The 18,933-nt window shown below is 40.4% G+C and overlaps 2 protein-coding genes across 5 annotated transcripts in view; both read left to right on the forward strand.

Annotated features, from left to right (window-relative positions):
* The first annotated feature begins 2,834 nt into the window (after positions 1-2,834).
* On the forward strand, positions 2,835-9,051 carry LOC133961935 (cell cycle control protein 50A-like). The gene is made up of 7 exons (XM_062397344.1): positions 2,835-3,299; positions 4,719-4,838; positions 5,272-5,379; positions 5,465-5,552; positions 5,723-5,866; positions 6,466-6,675; positions 7,889-9,051. Exons 1-7 carry the CDS (start codon positions 3,051-3,053, stop codon positions 8,080-8,082), a joined length of 1,113 nt encoding a protein of 370 aa, XP_062253328.1. The 5' UTR covers positions 2,835-3,050; the 3' UTR covers positions 8,083-9,051.
* A 1,804-nt stretch (positions 9,052-10,855) lies between these two features.
* Positions 10,856-18,933, forward strand: part of col12a1a (collagen, type XII, alpha 1a) — a 57,171-nt gene continuing 49,093 nt past the window's right edge. For 3 of the 4 annotated variants that reach the window (XM_062397692.1, XM_062397693.1, XM_062397694.1), the window contains exons 1-7: positions 10,856-10,987; positions 12,406-12,511; positions 16,065-16,181; positions 16,289-16,432; positions 16,720-16,773; positions 18,068-18,331; positions 18,609-18,773. In XM_062397692.1, coding sequence (XP_062253676.1) covers positions 12,442-12,511; positions 16,065-16,181; positions 16,289-16,432; positions 16,720-16,773; positions 18,068-18,331; positions 18,609-18,773 — 814 coding nt within the window. In that variant the 5' untranslated portion in view covers positions 10,856-10,987; positions 12,406-12,441. The remainder of the gene's footprint in view (positions 10,988-12,405; positions 12,512-16,064; positions 16,182-16,288; positions 16,433-16,719; positions 16,774-18,067; positions 18,332-18,608; positions 18,774-18,933) is intronic. The other variant, XM_062397695.1, reaches the window with a different exon arrangement.

Here is an 18,933-nt window from a genome sequence, read left to right on the forward strand (position 1 = left end):
CGGCACGGCTGATAAAGGAAAACAGATCCTTTTACACTGTTTTTAGGCCAGATACCATGGAATTAGGAAACCTGTAGTGTGGAACAATTTAAAGAAAGGTTGCAAATTTGCGCAGCGTGCAGCTCCTCGGGTTTCAAAAGCAAATGTGAATGAATTGGCCTCTGGTTGTGAAATGTAATGACTTTATGGAATCAATGTATGATTACAAAGAGTGTATAAACAAAGTATGACCGATAATAACATTTCATAAAGGTGTGTTGAAATCTATTTAATCATTGTTGGGCCGTATCTTGCCCCTGGCAGTTCAGTCGAAACTCACTAACCGTGGACCAAAGGCAAATGGGAGAAAGCAGATGTTTGGCTAAAGAGGAAAGAGAGGTGATGGAGGGTGTAAACACTTTTGGGGGACAAGTTGATATTTGCCGATGATTCATCTTGTAACGTATAATAAGCTCTGACGCTGATCAAATGTGTCTCTCTAGCAGCATATGAATTTTATGAATATACACAATAAATTGGCCATTTCTTAAATACATACATACATATAAGTGCCAAAACTAGGGAGAAACAGTTTCTCCTGTTTATCAAGAGGCTGATAACAATCAGCCGTGTCGTTACCAAAGGTTAACTTGTTGTTTGGCTGTCGGTGTATATGTGGAGAGGTCAAAGGTTAAGGGTTAGGGGCCAGACAGATGAGCAGGGCTGTAAAGAAAGATCTGCACAAGCCTGTCTCTACGCCCTCAGGGCCTCATATTAGGTTTTATTCTGAAAACACTGATGCACACATACACACACACACACACACACACACACACACACACACACACACACACACACACACACACACATACTATACAAATAATCACAAACATAATGAAAGTAAAGCAAAAATATTAGCCTTGCATTCAATTATTTACATGAACTCTAACATTACACTCACATGCAGCATGGGTTGGAGATTATGTTTTTCTTTACAGCAACACTTACTCCCTTCATACAATCTCTGTTTATTGTCTCTGACTCTACAGGTGGACTTTTGTGTGTGACCTGGTTCAATCTACCCTCATGTTGGACATAGAAGTTTGGACACTTCTAGGCACATATCATAGTAGCAAAATGCCTCGAAATGTGTCGGCCAATTAGAATGAGCCAGACACTTCTAGGCACTTATCATTGAGGATAAAAAATGCCTAGAATTGTCTCACTCTTGTGGTTAGGGATGTCCAATATGTGGGACACTTGTATACGCTTCTGTCTTGCCGTCCATCTCTGCTCTGGGGGCAACGGCCCAAGCTTAAGACTGTTGCCATGGAAACACCAATGAGCATGAACCACACAGGCCGAGTTAACATTGGGTGGGGGGGCACTTTCAGATGTGCCCCAGGCAATCTGCCTAGCAACTCGACTCGAATAATGCGAAACGCAACTCAAGCTCCGAGCCTGTTGCCTGCTCGGCTTCAACTGAGCTAACAGACTAACAGGCTAACAAGACCTGAGACTGTGGACAGGTTTCACTCACATATCGGATGAATAATAAGGTTTGATCTTCGGTTTGTTCTCCTGACAGAGAAGCTAGAGACATCTGCGCTCCCGTGTCTGTGGTAAGTCAAGTTTAGCATTGTGTTAGTAGTGATGAGCAGGAACCTGTACATGACTTGTTAGTTTAGCTCCACTAGCCTAGAGGCGAGAGGAGCTACGGAGTTAAATGCCTGACATGAACCGACATGATCTGGTCCACCCAGCGGAGAAAAGTGTTAGAGTTAATGGAGTTGAGGATGAGTGTGTTTGGAGAATAAGCTCCAGCATGTAAGATATCTAATGGTATGTAAAGTTGTTTCAATCGTCAACCCATTTGACTTGACTACATTACACAGATAGTTAATCTGCAGAAACAGATTTACTGTGATCAACTGAAACCTGAGTATTTAAAGTCACATCTGCATTTTAAGAGCATCTGTTTAAAGTAGCATCACGTCTCCTAAAGCTCTTTATTCAGAGTATTGATGATGACGTTGATGTGAAGCTATGTGTCTGTCTAATCTTTTTAATTTGTTGCAATTATTTTTACTTTAACGCTGTATTATAGGCAACATCTTTGCGTCGCGCTGAACACTAAAGCATGTGAATTGTATTTGAAATAGGATTTCTGCTCCCTGCTGGCACTCAAAATGCAGCCCATAGTATATCTTACTGGTCTTTACTGGTCTTTATAGGCCAATAAGATATACTGTGCAGTGCGCTTATGTGCAGGATGTAAATATATTTTTTTTATTAAATTAAAAAAATATAAATAAAATAACAGAAAAAAATTGCTTTAAATTCAGTTGTTCGGTTTTTATTTTTGACAAGCTTGTAGGTCGACATAAATGTTGACATAGACAATAATCAGCTAAAGTGACAGTAAATTGAAATAACAGACATATAGATGAAAATGTATCTTTAGAGCAGTAAAAAATTATGTAAAAAAATGTATATATAACATAAGTATAAAGGAGAGAACATAAAATAAAGGTAGAATTGTTTCCTATTGTTCATTGAAGCTTTCATTGTAAATTTTGATTTTTTTTTTTTACTTATTCTGGAGTCTTTCGTGGCTACTTGATATATTCTTTAAAGTCACATATAAATCCTGTCAAATTTAGCGTAGTGTTTCCCATTCTAAATTTACAAAATGTGAAATTAACTGTACAGGATCATTCAGTTTAAAACTAAATGTGTTATAACACTTAAAAATGTGTAATTACCTTTATACACTAATATTAATATACAGGCGTACAGAGGGGGCGTCTGTCTTTCCTATGGTCGTGATATGACGTCACTGCCACGTATCAACATGCTATAGGCTCGGGCGCTTCCGGCTTCTTCCTCGGGACATGAGATTAACCGGAGAGACCAACATTACAACCAGAAGTGGGGAATTGAACCAGACTCGTGGGGTTTCGCTCCTTGGACACTTCCACCATCTACCTCATCGTGTCGTCTCTGGTTTCACCGAGGAGCCGTCGTCCGTCGGGTAGAGAGGATCACTGTGCTCCGAGTGGATCGCAGCCATGATGGCGTCAAGCTACAACGCCAAGGAGGAGGACGGGCACGTCTCTGGCGCCGCGGGTCACGGCGGAGCGGCTGAGGCGAAGAGCAAGAAGCCGGACAACACGGCGTTCAAGCAGCAGAGGCTACCGGCCTGGCAGCCCATCCTGACGGCGGGCACCGTGCTTCCGGCCTTCTTCGTTATCGGCCTCATCTTCATCCCCATCGGCATCGGCCTGTTCGTCACATCCAACAACATCAAGGAGTTCGAGGTGCAGTAACTGTCATGTCTGCCGGACATTTAACCGGCTGTCACCTGTGGGGACAAGCTACAGGCTTGTTCCCTCTCAGCCCAGTGAAATCCACTGTTAGCATCTTGTTTTGTTTCTGATCCTCTAACTCTGCCCAGCGGAGCTTTTATCAACAGACCCAAGCTAGCTAGCCACTAGCTAGCTCAAACTAATAACAATAATTCAAAAGTACTGTTTGGACAAATACAAGCGCTCAGCTCGTGTTCAGGCAACTTCACGGACATTTGAGACTCTGATTTTAATATTCAGATGATGATCAGGATGTTTTTCAACCGATTAAATGCATATAGAGAACAGATATTGATATGATCAAATTGAACTTTATCGTCATTCAGACCATACAACAGGAAGTTGTGTTTTGTGGTTGAAATTGCGTTTCTTCCGTCTCCATGTGCAAACATAAAAAGGCAAATACACTAAATACAACCAAAAAACGACATACTAGACACAAGTATAGACCTAAAGACAAACAGAGCCACAAAGAATGCAAAAATTGCACGTCCTTTTCCCAGTAGCCGGATTGTTTGATGCACTTTTTAGTGTGTAGTACCAAGTTCTTATTTATGAGGGTTTGCAAAATGTTAGAAACACCAAAAGCAATGCAAAATACTTTTTCTTTTCAGGAAAGTAAATAAGTCCTGAAGATGGTTTGCATCAACTTAGTCCAAAGTATAATAATTAACAACATCACACGCTGGTAAGGAAGTAAAAGTAAACTCTGACATGGTTAAGGATGATTCTAAGAAATAAGATTCCCCTCAACACAACTGGTGAAGCTGTACACTACACGCATCAGGAGGAAAACGTTCCACTGGCAGAAGTTACAGGCAATGCAGTCATTTTACTCAAATTATCATTTTGAATGCGCTGTTACTACTTTATCCACTATATCTAAAATGTTAACCGACACAGACTCCTATTATTCTATTTACTGCCCCTATTTGTATTTGTTTATTTGGGTCTGTGCCTAAATGAATGAACTGTGTTTGCCATGTAAAATGTAACTATTGTTATCACAGCTTTGCAGACAAAAACAAATGTGTGGACGAAAAAATATTTCTATTTAAGTGTAACTAATACCCTTGTATCAATGCGGTCGACAAGAAATTGGAAAAATATCGGATAAACACAAGTGCAATACAGTTCAACAGCATCACATTACAGCTTTCAGTGTCAAGATAAAGTTGAATCACTACTTCAGTTACATTCTTTGTATTAAAATACAATATGCTGCATAGCAGTTTAGAACACAGAATCATAGTTTGACCTACTCGTACTGGATTAACTGTCTGTCAGTGTGTCTCAATATGGCACAAGTATGAAACCACATGCATTTATTTGAGCTAAGTGTTGTTAATAAATCCACCCCTCTTTTTTCAGATTGATTACACCGGGGTGAACAGTGACAGTCCCTGCTACAGCTGTGCCACTAACGCCAGCTGGAACAACACAACACCATGTCTCTGCTCTCTGAACTTCACCCTGAGTCAGCCGTTCGAGGTGAGCGGGACACCAGCTTCCAGTATGCAGGCACCATGAATAATACATGACTTCCACTCTGATATTGACGATGTGGATTGCGTAATGAAAGGGAAAAAACTGCCCTCATCTCACTTAACGTCCATTAAGATCTATTTTGGGTCCAGAGGAAGGCAAACTCAGGGCTTGTTTGGAGACTTCATTGTCATGGATTATTCTCGTCTGAATGTGTACAGTCCAGTAACTCTTTAAAAGGCTTCTATTGATTCGTTATTAGAGCTCAAACCCAGTTGTATTTCAGCCTCAACAGATTTCAGATAAGACAATTACTCTCAAAGGATGTAAAGTTCCTTATGAATTATTACATTTGCATTTATGGGTGCATCAAAGATGAAACCGCAGCAATATTTGTTATCTATCCAGTCTGTAACACTATCCCTCTTCTCCCCTGCAGAGCAATGTCTATATGTACTACGGCTTATCCAACTTCTATCAGAACCACAGACGCTACGTGAAGTCCAGGGATGACAGCCAGTTGTATGGCGACCCCAGTGCTCTGAAGGTATGACACATTGTGTGTTCACATCATGCACAGATTTAAGATTGGAAACCTCTTGCTTCAGTGCAGCCTTCTCTGTTGTGTATAGAGCCCCAGCAAAGAATGTGAGCCGTACCGTATGAGTGGAGCACAGCCCATCGCTCCGTGTGGGGCCATAGCCAACAGCCTTTTCAACGGTAAGTGAGATACGGTCAACAAACACTTTAGCTGCTCCTTTTGTTCAACGTCAAGTCTTAATCTCACCATTTCCTCTCCCACTAGAAGCTCTGTAAACTCTGACATTAGTGAAACTCATTGTCTGCTCCTGCTGTGCGCTGGTATTGAATGTAATGCGTCTTTGTTTCAGACACCCTGGAGCTGTATCATATTGAACCCAACGGCACCAGAAATCTAATTCCTCTGGTGAAGAAAGGAATCGCTTGGTGGACAGACAAGCATGTGAAGTTCAGGAATCCTGAGGGAAACGAAAACCTCACTGTAGCATTCCAAGGTGTTTTCAGCAAACTGTGCACAAACTTTTCAAAACACTTAAAGCAACAGTATGCAACTTTTTTTTGTACCAGAAAATTGCAGCTTCTAAATGAGTTAGCTGGTTCATGTAGGGACAATGATGCTGTTGTTATTCCCACTCCTCACCTTGGACACCTCTTGTTGCTCTGTGGGTACGATCTCCTGAAAGTGTGTAGCTGACTCATAGTCCCAGTTGGAATTGCCAGAATCCGGGCCAGCAAGTTCAGGAATAATGCTGAAATGAAGATCAGTTAAAATACTTTGCAATCATTAAAAAACAGACTTTATCTCCAAAATTCAACAAGGAAACTTAACAATATCATGAATTATAAACACAGTTTGGTGTATTTGTTACAGTAGCACCTCTTCAGGTTCAGGAAGCCAGGGATCATGGGTAATATCCATCGCTTCAGTGAGTGGGAGTAGACTGTCAATAGATTGATTGGCTTTGTTTACTTCTTTATTAAAACCACAGAATTAGTCCCTACAAGTGGCTGCAGAGGGCGCCGTTACCCAGTAAAAGTTACAAAGCGTTTTTTCTTGCAGTGTCTAACTTGGTTTTGTCTTGTTCTTTCTCAGGGACATCTAAGCCGGTGAACTGGAGGAAGCCAGTGTACGAGTTGGACCCATCAGATCCTGAAAACAACGGCTTCATCAACGAGGACTTCATTGTGTGGATGCGCACGGCTGCGTTGCCCACCTTCCGCAAGCTGTACCGCATCATCCAGAAGAAGTCCGGCCCCACCCCCACTCTACCCAGTGGCAACTACGTCTTGAACATTGCTTACAGTATCCTTTTGACTCATGGCCTGAAACACCGCTACACAATCAACACTAACGATTGCTTTAAGCTCGAGGGTTGGCTTGTAATGAATTTCATTTCCTCATGGAGAGCTACACAGGACACGATTTATTATCTAGAAGTATAATCTTAGATCGTAATTAATCACATAGAGTTGCCTTTAATTCACAAATCTTGTCTTCACAGGGAAACTCGGTGAGCATGTGAACACATTAACATCGAGTAAATATTTGTTTTTGTCGTCAAATCCTGTTCTATGAGAAAACACAGATACACTTACTCTGCGACTACAGAACTGTTTGTTTAATGTCCACAGCAGGGTGAGTTATCTAAAAAAGTCTGCTGAGTAAAAAGAAAGTTAGATTTAATTTGATATCAACATGTGTTCCAGAGCAGAGAGGAGTCTGGGCTTGCTCTGCAGAGTTACTCACATACCTCAGATTGAGGAACGTGTGATTGATGAGGTGTGCTGATACATACATCTTTGAAACAGGTTAAAGCCAAAACAGGTCCAGCTCTATAGAAAGAAAGAGTTTTTTAGGTTGATGTTTTAAATGCATGAGTAGTTTCATCTTGTGTAATGGCTTACGGTGGAAAACAGTTTGTTACCTTGAATATCAGCAAAGTTTATGGGAATTTTCATACAGATAAGCAATCTGTATGAAAATTACATCAAAGTTAAAGATAAATGTCAGACAGTTTATCGACTTGATACCATGCTGCTTACTCTTAAACCACAACAAATCTTCACGCTCAACTCAGATTTCGAACCATCTGAAGCAGCAGAAGACTGCAATGCGCGTGGAAAATTCGGATCCGGTAGAGCAAATTGCGTATCATGTCAAATTTGTTGTAACAGAATATTTTAGTAGAAGTATTGGAGTATTTATAGTATTGGTCAAGTAAGCAGGGGCTTCCAGTAAACAGGAGTTTCCTATAGATTTAGAGATAAACAGGAGTTTCCTGTTGACTGATAGGACAAGTGCATTTTTTGGATAATTAGGTTCTGACTCTACGGCTGTAAAACAGCCCAGTTCAGCTGTAAGCAGTTAATTTGTTAAGAGGTACTTAAGAATTAACTGCTGAACAGTGTCTACTGATGTGTTACTGCTTTTGCTGTAGATTACTTCTAAATCCTATATTGTCATTTTCTCTCTTTCCAAATGCGGCACTTGTTTTTCTTTAACCACTTATAATCAGATTACCCTGTGACCAGCTTTGACGGTCGCAAGCGAATGATCCTGAGCACCATCTCCTGGATGGGGGGGAAGAATCCCTTCCTGGGTATCGCCTACATCACAGTGGGCTCCATCTGCTTCTTCCTGGGTGTGGTTCTGCTCATCATCCACCATAAATACGACACCCGCAACAGCAGTGGCGATATCCCAAACTAAAGGGTTCTTCTGTTCTCTCTTCATGCACGTGGGACCCTGTGGGGTCCGTTCAGGACTGCTTGTTGAATTTTCTTTTTTTAGCGTGAATACACTGTTGTCTGTGATTGTCTGTCGCGTGTTTGTGGAAGCACAGAAGCGCCTTCGGTCTCATCAAAAGCCGCGTTTCTACGTAGGACGTCTATTTTAAAATGATGCTAGAGTCTGTGTCTCTGTGCATTAAGCTTTAAGTCTGTGCCAGCGATCGTCATTGCCCGTCCTTTACTTCTTTTTTTTATTCTTTAATTTATCTATAGATCAATAAAGTGTCTATTTTAGCATCGCTTTGCAAATGGCTTAATTATTGAAGGATGTATGTATTTTTAAATTAATTGTCTGTTCTATTTACTGTTATATGTCCTGCTGATGAATGTACTGTTCTATTTCATTGACATACCTCTGACGTGACCTTGAATAGAGGATGGAATGAACATTGCTTGCATGCTGGTAACTATGATAAGCATTGGTGTTTAACAAGACCTACTTTACTCTTGCAGAGTCGGAGAACATTTATAATTAATACCTACCATTCTACCCCCTGCTCTGACTGCGGGCGTATAAGAGAATGTGCCCGTCGTATTCTGTATTCAATTATAATACAATCTAATTCTTATTAATGATCGAAAAATGATTCTTTACAATTACATATACAGTATTCTACTTTTAGAAGCACCTCTGGCTGATTAGAGCACAACATTATATTTTGGTTTTTACACTTAGATGAGTAAAAATATCCTGCGTTCTCCGATGTTGACCAAATTATACTGAATGCACTTTAAAAGTGTCACATCTGTTAGTTTTCATCTTGCTTTCACTCCATCTTCTGTCCTTCTGTTGCGTTGTTGATTAGTAAATGATTATGTAACTGTTTAAACTCACAAGTTACCGGTTTTTATAAGGTTTATAGGGTCCAATTAAACAACTTGGTCAATTTTCTGGTGTCATTTGTGATTGTTTGACTGCACCTCACAGCCACCACCTCACTACTGCTGCTTTCATAAATATACATAAATAATGAATTAAAACCCCCAAAGGGGCCAAGATTTATCATATTTTTCTGGTTGTGCATGCATTCCCAATTTTTGCAAGAAAACCACGCTGAATAATATCAGACATTATAGGAGGAAGTTGATCTCTGCTTAATGTCCTTTGTTCTATTATTTGGTACAGATGCAGTAAGGATAATTAGCCAGCAGATGTCAGTATTTTGTTAGAATCAAGCATGAAACAATCTCTTTATCAAGCTAACAGGTTTATTTCCCTTTTTATATACAGTTTGTGTATTTGTCTTGTCACTAGTGGAAGACAGTTTGAGTTGAAGAGTCAGAAACTTTAAAGACTTTGTCACTTAAAACACGTGTGTATTTGTCTGACTTCACTTCAGTTTCAGTGAACATGACCAACATCATGAGGTCGCTCTATATTTGCTTTCTTTAACAGGAGGATAGTAGTTTACATTCATTCGGAGGTCGGGTTAAAGGACACGCTGCTCCACAGAGTCCCAGTGACTCTCAGTGTGTTTGGTATGTCGCCATTCATCTGAGATTTGATGAGTCAGGATCACTTCAGATGTCTGTGTCTTTTTCTCTTTCTTTTTGGGTAATACGCGTTCGGCTCCCTAATGTTATTAATGAAAATAAATAAAATTCCTGTGACTTGATGATTCATAAAGAATTTGTTTGAAGTCTTGGTCATTTGCCTGCAGCTCTATCTAGGACCCATCTGTTACAGTTGACGTCTTCACAGGGATCGGAAATGAGCTGTTTACTGCTGCAGTGACTAGGAAGTCACAGTGAAACAGGACTGTGGAAAGAGACTTTAATATTTTTATTATATTTGTGCAAAATGCTATTTTATCAACTCTCTGCTTGTACTTTGGGAAATGATTTGTCCTATCAATGATAATATCTGTATTTGATACTGCTACTTATTGATAGTACCAGTATTAAGCAGCACATAATGCACGTTTTAGAACCTGATTCCTGCTGTAGATGTTTGGTAAATATTGTTTTTTTATGGAGTTTACATATCGAGACATGTCTTTTATTCTATAACCAGAGTTTCAGTTGAGTTCGAGACTGTAGTCCGTTTTCCAACTGATGTGATTTGAACCAGGTTAGATTAGATCTCTGTCACCAACCTCAACATGTATATAGTGTAGGTCTTAACTGTGACCATCAGGGAGCAGTAGAAACCAGTCAGTCAGTGGTTGTGAGGAGCAGGATAAATCTGTTGCTGAAATCCTTTTTCTTTTTCCAACAAAAGTTCATTATAAACAAACTAGAAGTAAATGGACTCATGTGACTCCTCTGTCTTTCTGACTTTAAGTATTTCAACTCTTCGAGATAAATAAGCCTGCTCCTAGATTGCACTGAGTAACTTCTGATTACAAAGCCAAATATTGAACTTTTATTCCAGTTGAAATGAAAGTTAATACATTTAAATGTAAAGCTGCCTGTTGAACATATGAAACACTCCCCCATGTCAGTGTTGTCTGTGCCCACTGCTGTGAAGTCACGCTGCTACTGGAAACTCATTAAAGCCACCAGAGGAATGCAAGAGAGGAGAAAAAGTAAAGTTTCCAAACCGTGGATCTGCATCAGAGGGGAGGGGGGACACTTAGTGACAGGCAGGTTTCCTAAGAAGCCCATCCGATGGTAAATTGAGAGCTGGGAACTGCCCCCCTTGTTAAGTAGCTGCTGGTGGAAAGATTCTTCCCACTTGGAGGCTTTTCCTTGTCGGACATCTGCTGGCGGAGAGGAGACCTTGGTTCTGCCTCAGTCTGTTACTCACTCTCACAGGAGGAGGCTTCAAACAGGCTGCTCTCAACATTTGGTCTGTTCATGGTATTTTAGGGGGGGTTGAATTGGTGAGTAAAATAACTTTTCATTCACTGAAATTTGTTAGTTACTGTGGCATTGTAAGGAAAAGACATTTTAGATTTTTAGTTTTTTTCTTTTTTTTTACACTTTTGTGCCAGTTTTGTTCCACAGTGCACTTTGCAATAATTTGATATATGTGGGCTTTAAACGCAAAATTTAACATCAACTAAATAACTTTTTCATTTCACAGAAGTGAATTTAGTGAAAGTCATAGAGAAGCCATTGGTTTGAAATACACTTATTTAATTCAGAATCATTGTAAGTAATGTATTAGCATTTATTATCATTTATTATAAATTCTGTGTAATTGAGTAATTAAAAAATATTGTTACAGATTTCTTAAGGCTCTTGCAGCTGCAGTTTTCTTGCCTGTGCACCAGGCGGGGCGCAAAGCCTGTGGTTAAAGGTTAGAGAAGCTGGGATCAGACTAGAGTCTACTTTGTGGGTGAACGGGTTTAATTTAACATTTATAGCTAAAAGACTGCCTCTTATTATTTAAAAAATATGTTATTAATCAACTAAGTCCGCTTATAGCATTAGTTGAGTACATCTGAAAAAAGTAAAAAAAAAAGAAATGTAGTAAATAGAAATATATGTAGAGTATGAGTGTTTATGCTATAATGGCACACAGTTGTATGCCTTTTTACTTAGGAGGCTGCGTTGAGGGCAATATATTTTATACATTCAGATGCATGAAATAAACCATGACCTCTGATATCACAGTATTTCATGCAGACCCCATCCCTGCAGGGGCGAAAGTGACTGTGAACCAGATAAGACGACAGCGAGCTTCAGTGTGAAAATAAACTTATGAAAATAAACTTGTGCATAACAGGAAGAAAATAGATTTTTTTAAGAGTGTACATGTTACAAAACGATAACCAGTTGTTAAAACAGATGGGATCACACAGATTAAATACAGCATGTGTCAAACCTTCATAAATGCTTTGCGACCGAAGACAGCTAGAAAGCAGCGGGGCTCCAGTTAAGTCAAAGCAGATGAAAGAGTTTTTTTTCTCCCTATTTAAGTCCTACATGTGTTAGTACAAGCGTCTACCTTTAGGGTGTGTGCGTCAACTGGAGGCAACAAGGTGTGGCACTAGTTGTGTAAGCGAGTCTAGATGGTTCTTGCACTTTTTGTTATCATGATGGAACAGAGACGAAATAATGAGAGCCGTCAATCTGGATTACTCATTAAAAAGACATTTCAGGAGAGCGTTTATTTCCACTGTGCATGTTGCATTTGAATACAATCAAATCTTAGTCCAAGGCAATCTGTCCGTTCTGTGTGGATCTGACCGACTGGACGCTGACGTGCGTACATGTGTTCGAGCGTCGGTCCCGGCCCCACTCTGAGGTGCGTGCGGATCTGCAGCTCGAACTCATTGTATCTCTTTGTCCTCAGAGTGATTGATGAGCTGCTGACCCTCAGAGGCTAAACATGAAGATAGGGCTGTCACTGGCCACTGCGGCCTTCCTCGCAGCCTTGTTATCCGCCATAGATGCTCAAGGTAAATGAAACCACCTGGCCTCCGCCTACATACCTATACTTCATCACCCTGTCCCTACATCTCTTCCCTCTCTTCTTTCACCTATTACCTCAACTGGTTGATTGCATTATAATTAGTTTGTTACTTTAGGCTGTGAAACATTTGTATTAATACGCTGAATAAAGTTATTCTTTTGTCATGTGTATGGTATTTGACAATGTGACTTTTGAACTGTTTGATTGTTTGATGACTGTCATGACTTTATCCCTCATTTGTAGCGTCAGATTGATCTCCTCACAGGCTTTGATGTAAACTCCAGATCCACTTTACACGTATTCAAGCTGCAATTCAAATCGTTTAAACCAATTCTCCGGCTGCAATTATGTCATTCACATTTGGCGCATTTAGCAGAGACCAAGCTCACTAACAGTTTTGGTGTTTCAATTATCTGATTAAATGTATTAAGCACACTAATAGCCGAAGAAAACTCATTTCATGCTGTAATGTTTCCCTCAGAAATGTTTTAACAGGCGTGTTGAGCTTTTAGTAGAGTCTTGGTTTCAGCACCAAGTGTTTCAAGTCATTAAATCACTTGTACAACAACAGAAATAGCACAATAGTGAAAGTGGAGCGCAGCGATTTAAATAATTTACTCAACAGGCTGTCAAAAAAAGATTTAATTTGATGTCAGTAACAAAAGTGAAAGTCGAAGATTCAAGTTCAGAATTGTCCCTTTTCTCATTATGGGTCCAGTGTTATATCTATAATTCAACACCGGATCCATAATGTAACTTTATTGGTAGAACAAATGGAAACGTCTGAGGAAAATCCATTGACTTAAAAAGGACATTTACTTGCATAACTCTACTACTTTCTAGCTCTGATCTGTGCACATACGTTACTGTTTTAGAGGTAATTAAATACATTTTCTGTGCATGTCATAGCAGACAGCAGCATACTGTTAACATCTGTCACTTGATTTGACAGAAAGTGACTCAAAGTAATTTCATATGCAAACCTTCCAGTCCGGATAATGACAATTATGGAAATATTGTATGGAAAACTTCTGATTCCCCCCCCCCCCCCCCTTTGAAAGCTCCCTGGCTGGGGCGAGAGGAGCCGCACGTCAATTCTCACATATCTCCGCTAACGGAATGGAAAGATGAAATACGAGAAGAGCAAATTAATCCTCAGACAGCCCGAAGACAAAGAGCCTTTCTCGGGCTTCTTTGCGGGCACCCACCAAAACGCTGAGTTGCAACACATATGGAAAGTTAATATGTAGTAATGTTTAATGTCAGCACATGTTGTGGAATTACTTTGGCGTCTGTCCTGCCTCTTTTGGGAGAGTGGGAGCTCTTTCCTCCTCCGTTCTGGTCTCTCCTCCTGGCAGGAGCTGCAGGCCAGGAGAGCTGGCTGGATGAAGACAGAGGTTACTAACAGAACAGTAGCCAGAGTCTGGCCCCTCGGAGCCAGGAGGGACCTTTATTAGGTCCTGATGGGACAGACATTCATATAACAATAGCAACCACAAGATCCAAATAACAAACCAGAGATTTCTATATTTAAATATATATATATATTTTTTATTTTTTTTTGACAAAAACCTCCTTTGTTCCTCGAAAATATTTTAAAAACCAGAAACACATGTGGTCAAAGAAATGATAACAAATTGAAACAGAAGTGGAAGGTGCAGACATAACGTTCAAGTGGGAACCGGTTGAAACTTTTTCCACCACCCAATTTGCTGCCAGCCTATGCTGCGACCCCCCCACACATACGCGCGCGCACGCACACACACACACACACACACAAACACACACACACAAACACACACCTTACCATTTGGTGTTGGAGATGAGTACTCATGGAGAGTTCAGTGGGAACACGGCCCATCAAGTTGATATGCCAGGTTGGTGATCCTCCAAATCCCAGTGTTTTCAATTATTCAGTGGGCTCCTGTTTGTCATCTGCCTGTGCATTCGGTGTGTCCCAAGCTGTGGCTTCATCCTCCGAAGTGTATTTTACAATGATATTCTTGCCCTACCACTGCCCTTCTTCTTCTACTCTACACTTTGCCACTTGGCAAAGCTCTGTGCTCACACCTCACCTATCTCCTGCATGGACTGGAACTCCTGGTGCCAGTGTAGATTAACCTCCTAGTGCTTTAGTGCAGATAACATCAAGCTAATTTCATTCAAGGCTATACAATTCGTACTAAACTGAATTGATTTACTGCTTCCAACTAATTTAGTCTTCAAACACCAATTTTGAAAATACGTGTTTCTCAGGGGCAGACCTAGGGCCAGGGGGGCACTAGCCCCAGCTGAGATCCGATTGTCCCCTGAGGTGCCCTTGTTCTTAGAGTAGTCTTTTGAGGAGAATTGCATGTATATCAAGAATTTAGTTGAATCATTAGACTACATATATGACAGCAGGTTATTTGAAGAAAACGTACTTTTGAGCTTTCAGAGTCAGCTATGATTTGACTTTCATGCATGTTAATGTAGTGTAAATATAGTGCTAAATGCTAACACAATTTCTGCTACCTAACAAGAGGTCCCAGCTGCTGAAGCTGCGAGACAGAAAGAATATCATTTTAAAATATGTTTGTCATCTCTGTCTGTGTGGTCCCAACTGTACATGGAAACTACTGTCCAGTCAATCAAAGTTGTTGAACCAAACAACTTTCTCATGTACATGATGCATGACGCTGCGATCACGTCAGCTCGGCGTGAAGCCGTGTGGTCTTGTCATACCGTTTATGTTCTTCCTGTGTTTATCGTAAGGTACACACTTCCTCTATCATTGCACATCTGGAGAAATTCTGATCTCTCATGCCTTCTCATGCAGTATGCTGCCAATGAAAAAGTACACAAGAGTCTCCAGTGACAAATTGTGTATTCTTTTTAAAAGGTTTGCAATGGATGTGTGCCACTCAGTGTCTCAGCCAAATAAGCTTCAAAACTACTTGTTTTGTCTCCAAAATATGTTTATATACAACGTATATATAACATATGGTGTTCAATTATGTCAAGTGTTACTACAACAACCTCATGGCAACCTTGATTCCATTGTATAATCAGTAACTGAAGAATGAAGTCAGTGTTTTTTTTTTTTAGCGGTTTAGTGTGTGTGGTCAGGGCATGCGTTGTAATGACTGCACTCAGCATGTGTTGGATGGTTCACTCAGTGTTTGCACTTTGGTTAGTTTGTATGGAGTTGTGCACATGTTGGCATACACACACACACAACGTGTATGCCGGTGCTTGAGTTGCTCGCCAATCTTGGTCGGGCAACTCAAACAAATGTCATTTTGCTCCAAAATGGCTTCTCACATAGTTTTTATTTAATTTTTTTATGTTGTTACGTGTTTTCTACTTTGTCACCATGGTACTGTGTGTCTGTCCCCAACAACGAACAAAGTCCACTTCAGTCCTGAAGTGTTTGTCGTTGGGATCAATGTGAATGCTTGATTAAAAACTGTTTGATCTGATCACGACATATAGAACCATCACTATACACAACCATCACGTTTGTTGTGATATAACGCTGTGTCGTCTCTTCATTGCAGTGGAACCTCCCTCAGACTTGAAATTTAAAATTCTAAATGAAAACACAGTGGAAATGACATGGGTGAGACCCTCGTCAACGATACAGGGCTTCAGAATACAAGTTGTGTCAGATGCAGGTCAGTATGGAGTCAATGTACACTGTATAAATATACACATATATTCATATAAAAAATACACATGCTGCAACCCATGCGCTGATGTACCACTTGATATCTTCCCCCAGATGAACCATCAAGAGACTTAACCCTCGATGCCTATGCCACTAAAACCTCAATAACTAACCTGACGCCTGATCTGGACTACTCTGTCTCCATTAACTCATTCTATGGGTCAGAGGAGAGTATTCCCATCTTTGGGCAACTGACCAGTAAGTACAGACTTCGCATTAGGTCGATGTAGGTAATTCGTGAAAAATATACCGATAAGCAATTGTAAATTATTTTCTTTGGGAGGAAAGAGTCTGTTTACCGACTTTTCAATTGCTCACTGTTAAAAGCTAATGCAGCATAAAGATGTGTTGTTGTGTGCATGTGGTTTTGATCCCTTTTATGAAGTGTTAATTTTCTTCCCCCTTTTTTTCCGCTGGGAAAAAGCACACAGTAAGCGTCAATGTGCTGCAATGTGCAAACTCACCAAGTGTTTCCTGTGTTTCAGTCCAGTCCAGTAACACCAGCACACGAGTCAGGAAGCCACAGTCTGATGCCCTCAGTGAGTATGTTAACTGTGGTGTCAACCCTAATCTGAACTGAGAAGGCTTTCCTATTTTTTTAAATATATATTTCTTTCCCCTCATCCATCATCATAGTATTTTTTTCCCTATGGAAGAATTTGTTTCAGGCGGATATTTTACCTTCTGTCAGGGTTGTCACAGGGTGAGCAGGCAGGGTTGTGACAGTGACTGGGAGGTCACACATCAGGCTCTTTTAATTGAAACCACCCGGCAATTGAACCCCTGTCTCCATTTAAAAAAAACAGAGACAGGGGTTCTGTTATGTGTCACAGAGAGGAGGGGAAGAGGAGGAGGGGGTTGTCAGGCAATGACGTCTTCATTGTGCCACCATTAGATGCAAGTTCTGTCCCTTAAACCAGAGATTCTCAATTTGTATCTGAGCCCAGAACTCCCGAAAAGAGAGAAAACATTCCTGGGACCCCCTCATGTATGTCCCTTGGGATACTTTGGCATAGCCTACTGCCTTTACATGTCTACTTAAATACAACATGAGCCTTAGAAAGACATGAGACTGAAGATATAGATTACTTTTATCCTGATAGTTTTAATAGATACATTTTCTCTAGGACCCCCTGACAGTGTGCCACGGACCCGTAGGGGTCCACGGACCTCATTGACAGGAGGACATGGTCACTCATCTGATGATAGGACCCTGGAACCTCCCTTCCTCTGCATTGAGGCCATTCTTTTTAACGTTAGACCAGGGAACTTTAAGAAAGAAAGACTCCTTTTCATGGCTAAAATGTGAATAATTACTGGAATAAGGATTAAAGTACAAGTACATATACGCATAGAAACAGCCAATTTATTTCAGCAAAGTTAGAATCTTGAATGTTTCAATGAATTACATCTGTGATTTAAAGCTCTATAGGATTTAAAAGTATAAAAGTGAAGTGAACTTTACGGGTCTATAAAGCCACATTTTTGACTGCTGGAATTGGTTTTCAGCCCAATTTCTTTGGCACTGGTTGATGTTATCTTTGATGTCAGAATGGAATGCATATCCAACTATCTGTCAAGGATCTGATTTCATTCACACAGACAGGAGAAGATATCGACCAGTTTGAAAATATTGTTCCAAGATCAAGCTATTGCTGCTATACCTTAACTGGCACATTTTGGCCTGAAAGTCAATCTAACTTGATGTGCGCGTTAGGAAAACCCAAGCTGTTCCTAATCTAAATCAGTCAAAATGTGTTGCATAACTTCTAAATGTTTCTGTTGGCTTCTTCTGAATATCTAATTTCTCCAATATCAATATCTGTTTTGCAGAGTGTTCGGTCAGTGCAATAGCAGATTTGGTTTTTCTGGTGGACGGCTCATGGAGCGTTGGCAGGGAAAACTTTAAGCACATCCGCAGCTTCATCAGCGCCCTGGCTGGGGCCTTCGACATTGGCGAGGAAAAGACACGGGTGGCTGTGGTTCAGTACAGCACAGACACCCGCACAGAGTTTTCCCTCACCCGTTACACCAAGAGAGGGGAACTGCTGCAAGCCATCAGCTCCCTGCCCTACAAGGGAGGAAATACAATGACAGGTAAGGTGCTTGCACATCCTGATATTACCTTAAAGTTTAAATATAAATATGTATGAATGTCATGACATCCTAAATGGTTGACTCTAAATGGTTGCCAGTCTTGGATCTGGGTTTGAAATATCAGGTGGCGTTAGAAGCCAAGTTGATAATAAATGATATATTAAAACCAACATTGATTTTATCAGACAACAGCCATACAATTCAGTTTACAACTCTACATTTGGAAAAATATATTCAAGTGTACAGTATCTCTTTAAATACACATTTCTGTCTTTAGGGGATGCCATAGATTTCCTGCTGAGGAACATCTTCACGGAGGCAGCTGGATCCAGAAAAGCTTTTCCGAAGGTAGCCATGATTATCACCGATGGAAAATCCCAGGACCCAGTGGAGGAGCATGCTAAAAGACTTAGGAACATCGGAGTGGAAATATTTGTCCTAGGTATGGTTTATTATTCAGGGTTTTCCTGAACTGTGCTCCACCATGTGAAAGTCAGACTGTCCTTGGCAACCATTTGATTTTCCACTGATTGTTCTTTGTTAGATATTTAAAAGTGAGGAACTTTTGTTTTATCTATTATACACAATGCTCTAAAACTGTC

The sequence above is a fragment of the Platichthys flesus genome, chromosome 10 (genome assembly GCF_949316205.1).
Source record: "Platichthys flesus chromosome 10, fPlaFle2.1, whole genome shotgun sequence".
NCBI classification, from domain to species: domain Eukaryota; kingdom Metazoa; phylum Chordata; class Actinopteri; order Pleuronectiformes; family Pleuronectidae; genus Platichthys; species Platichthys flesus.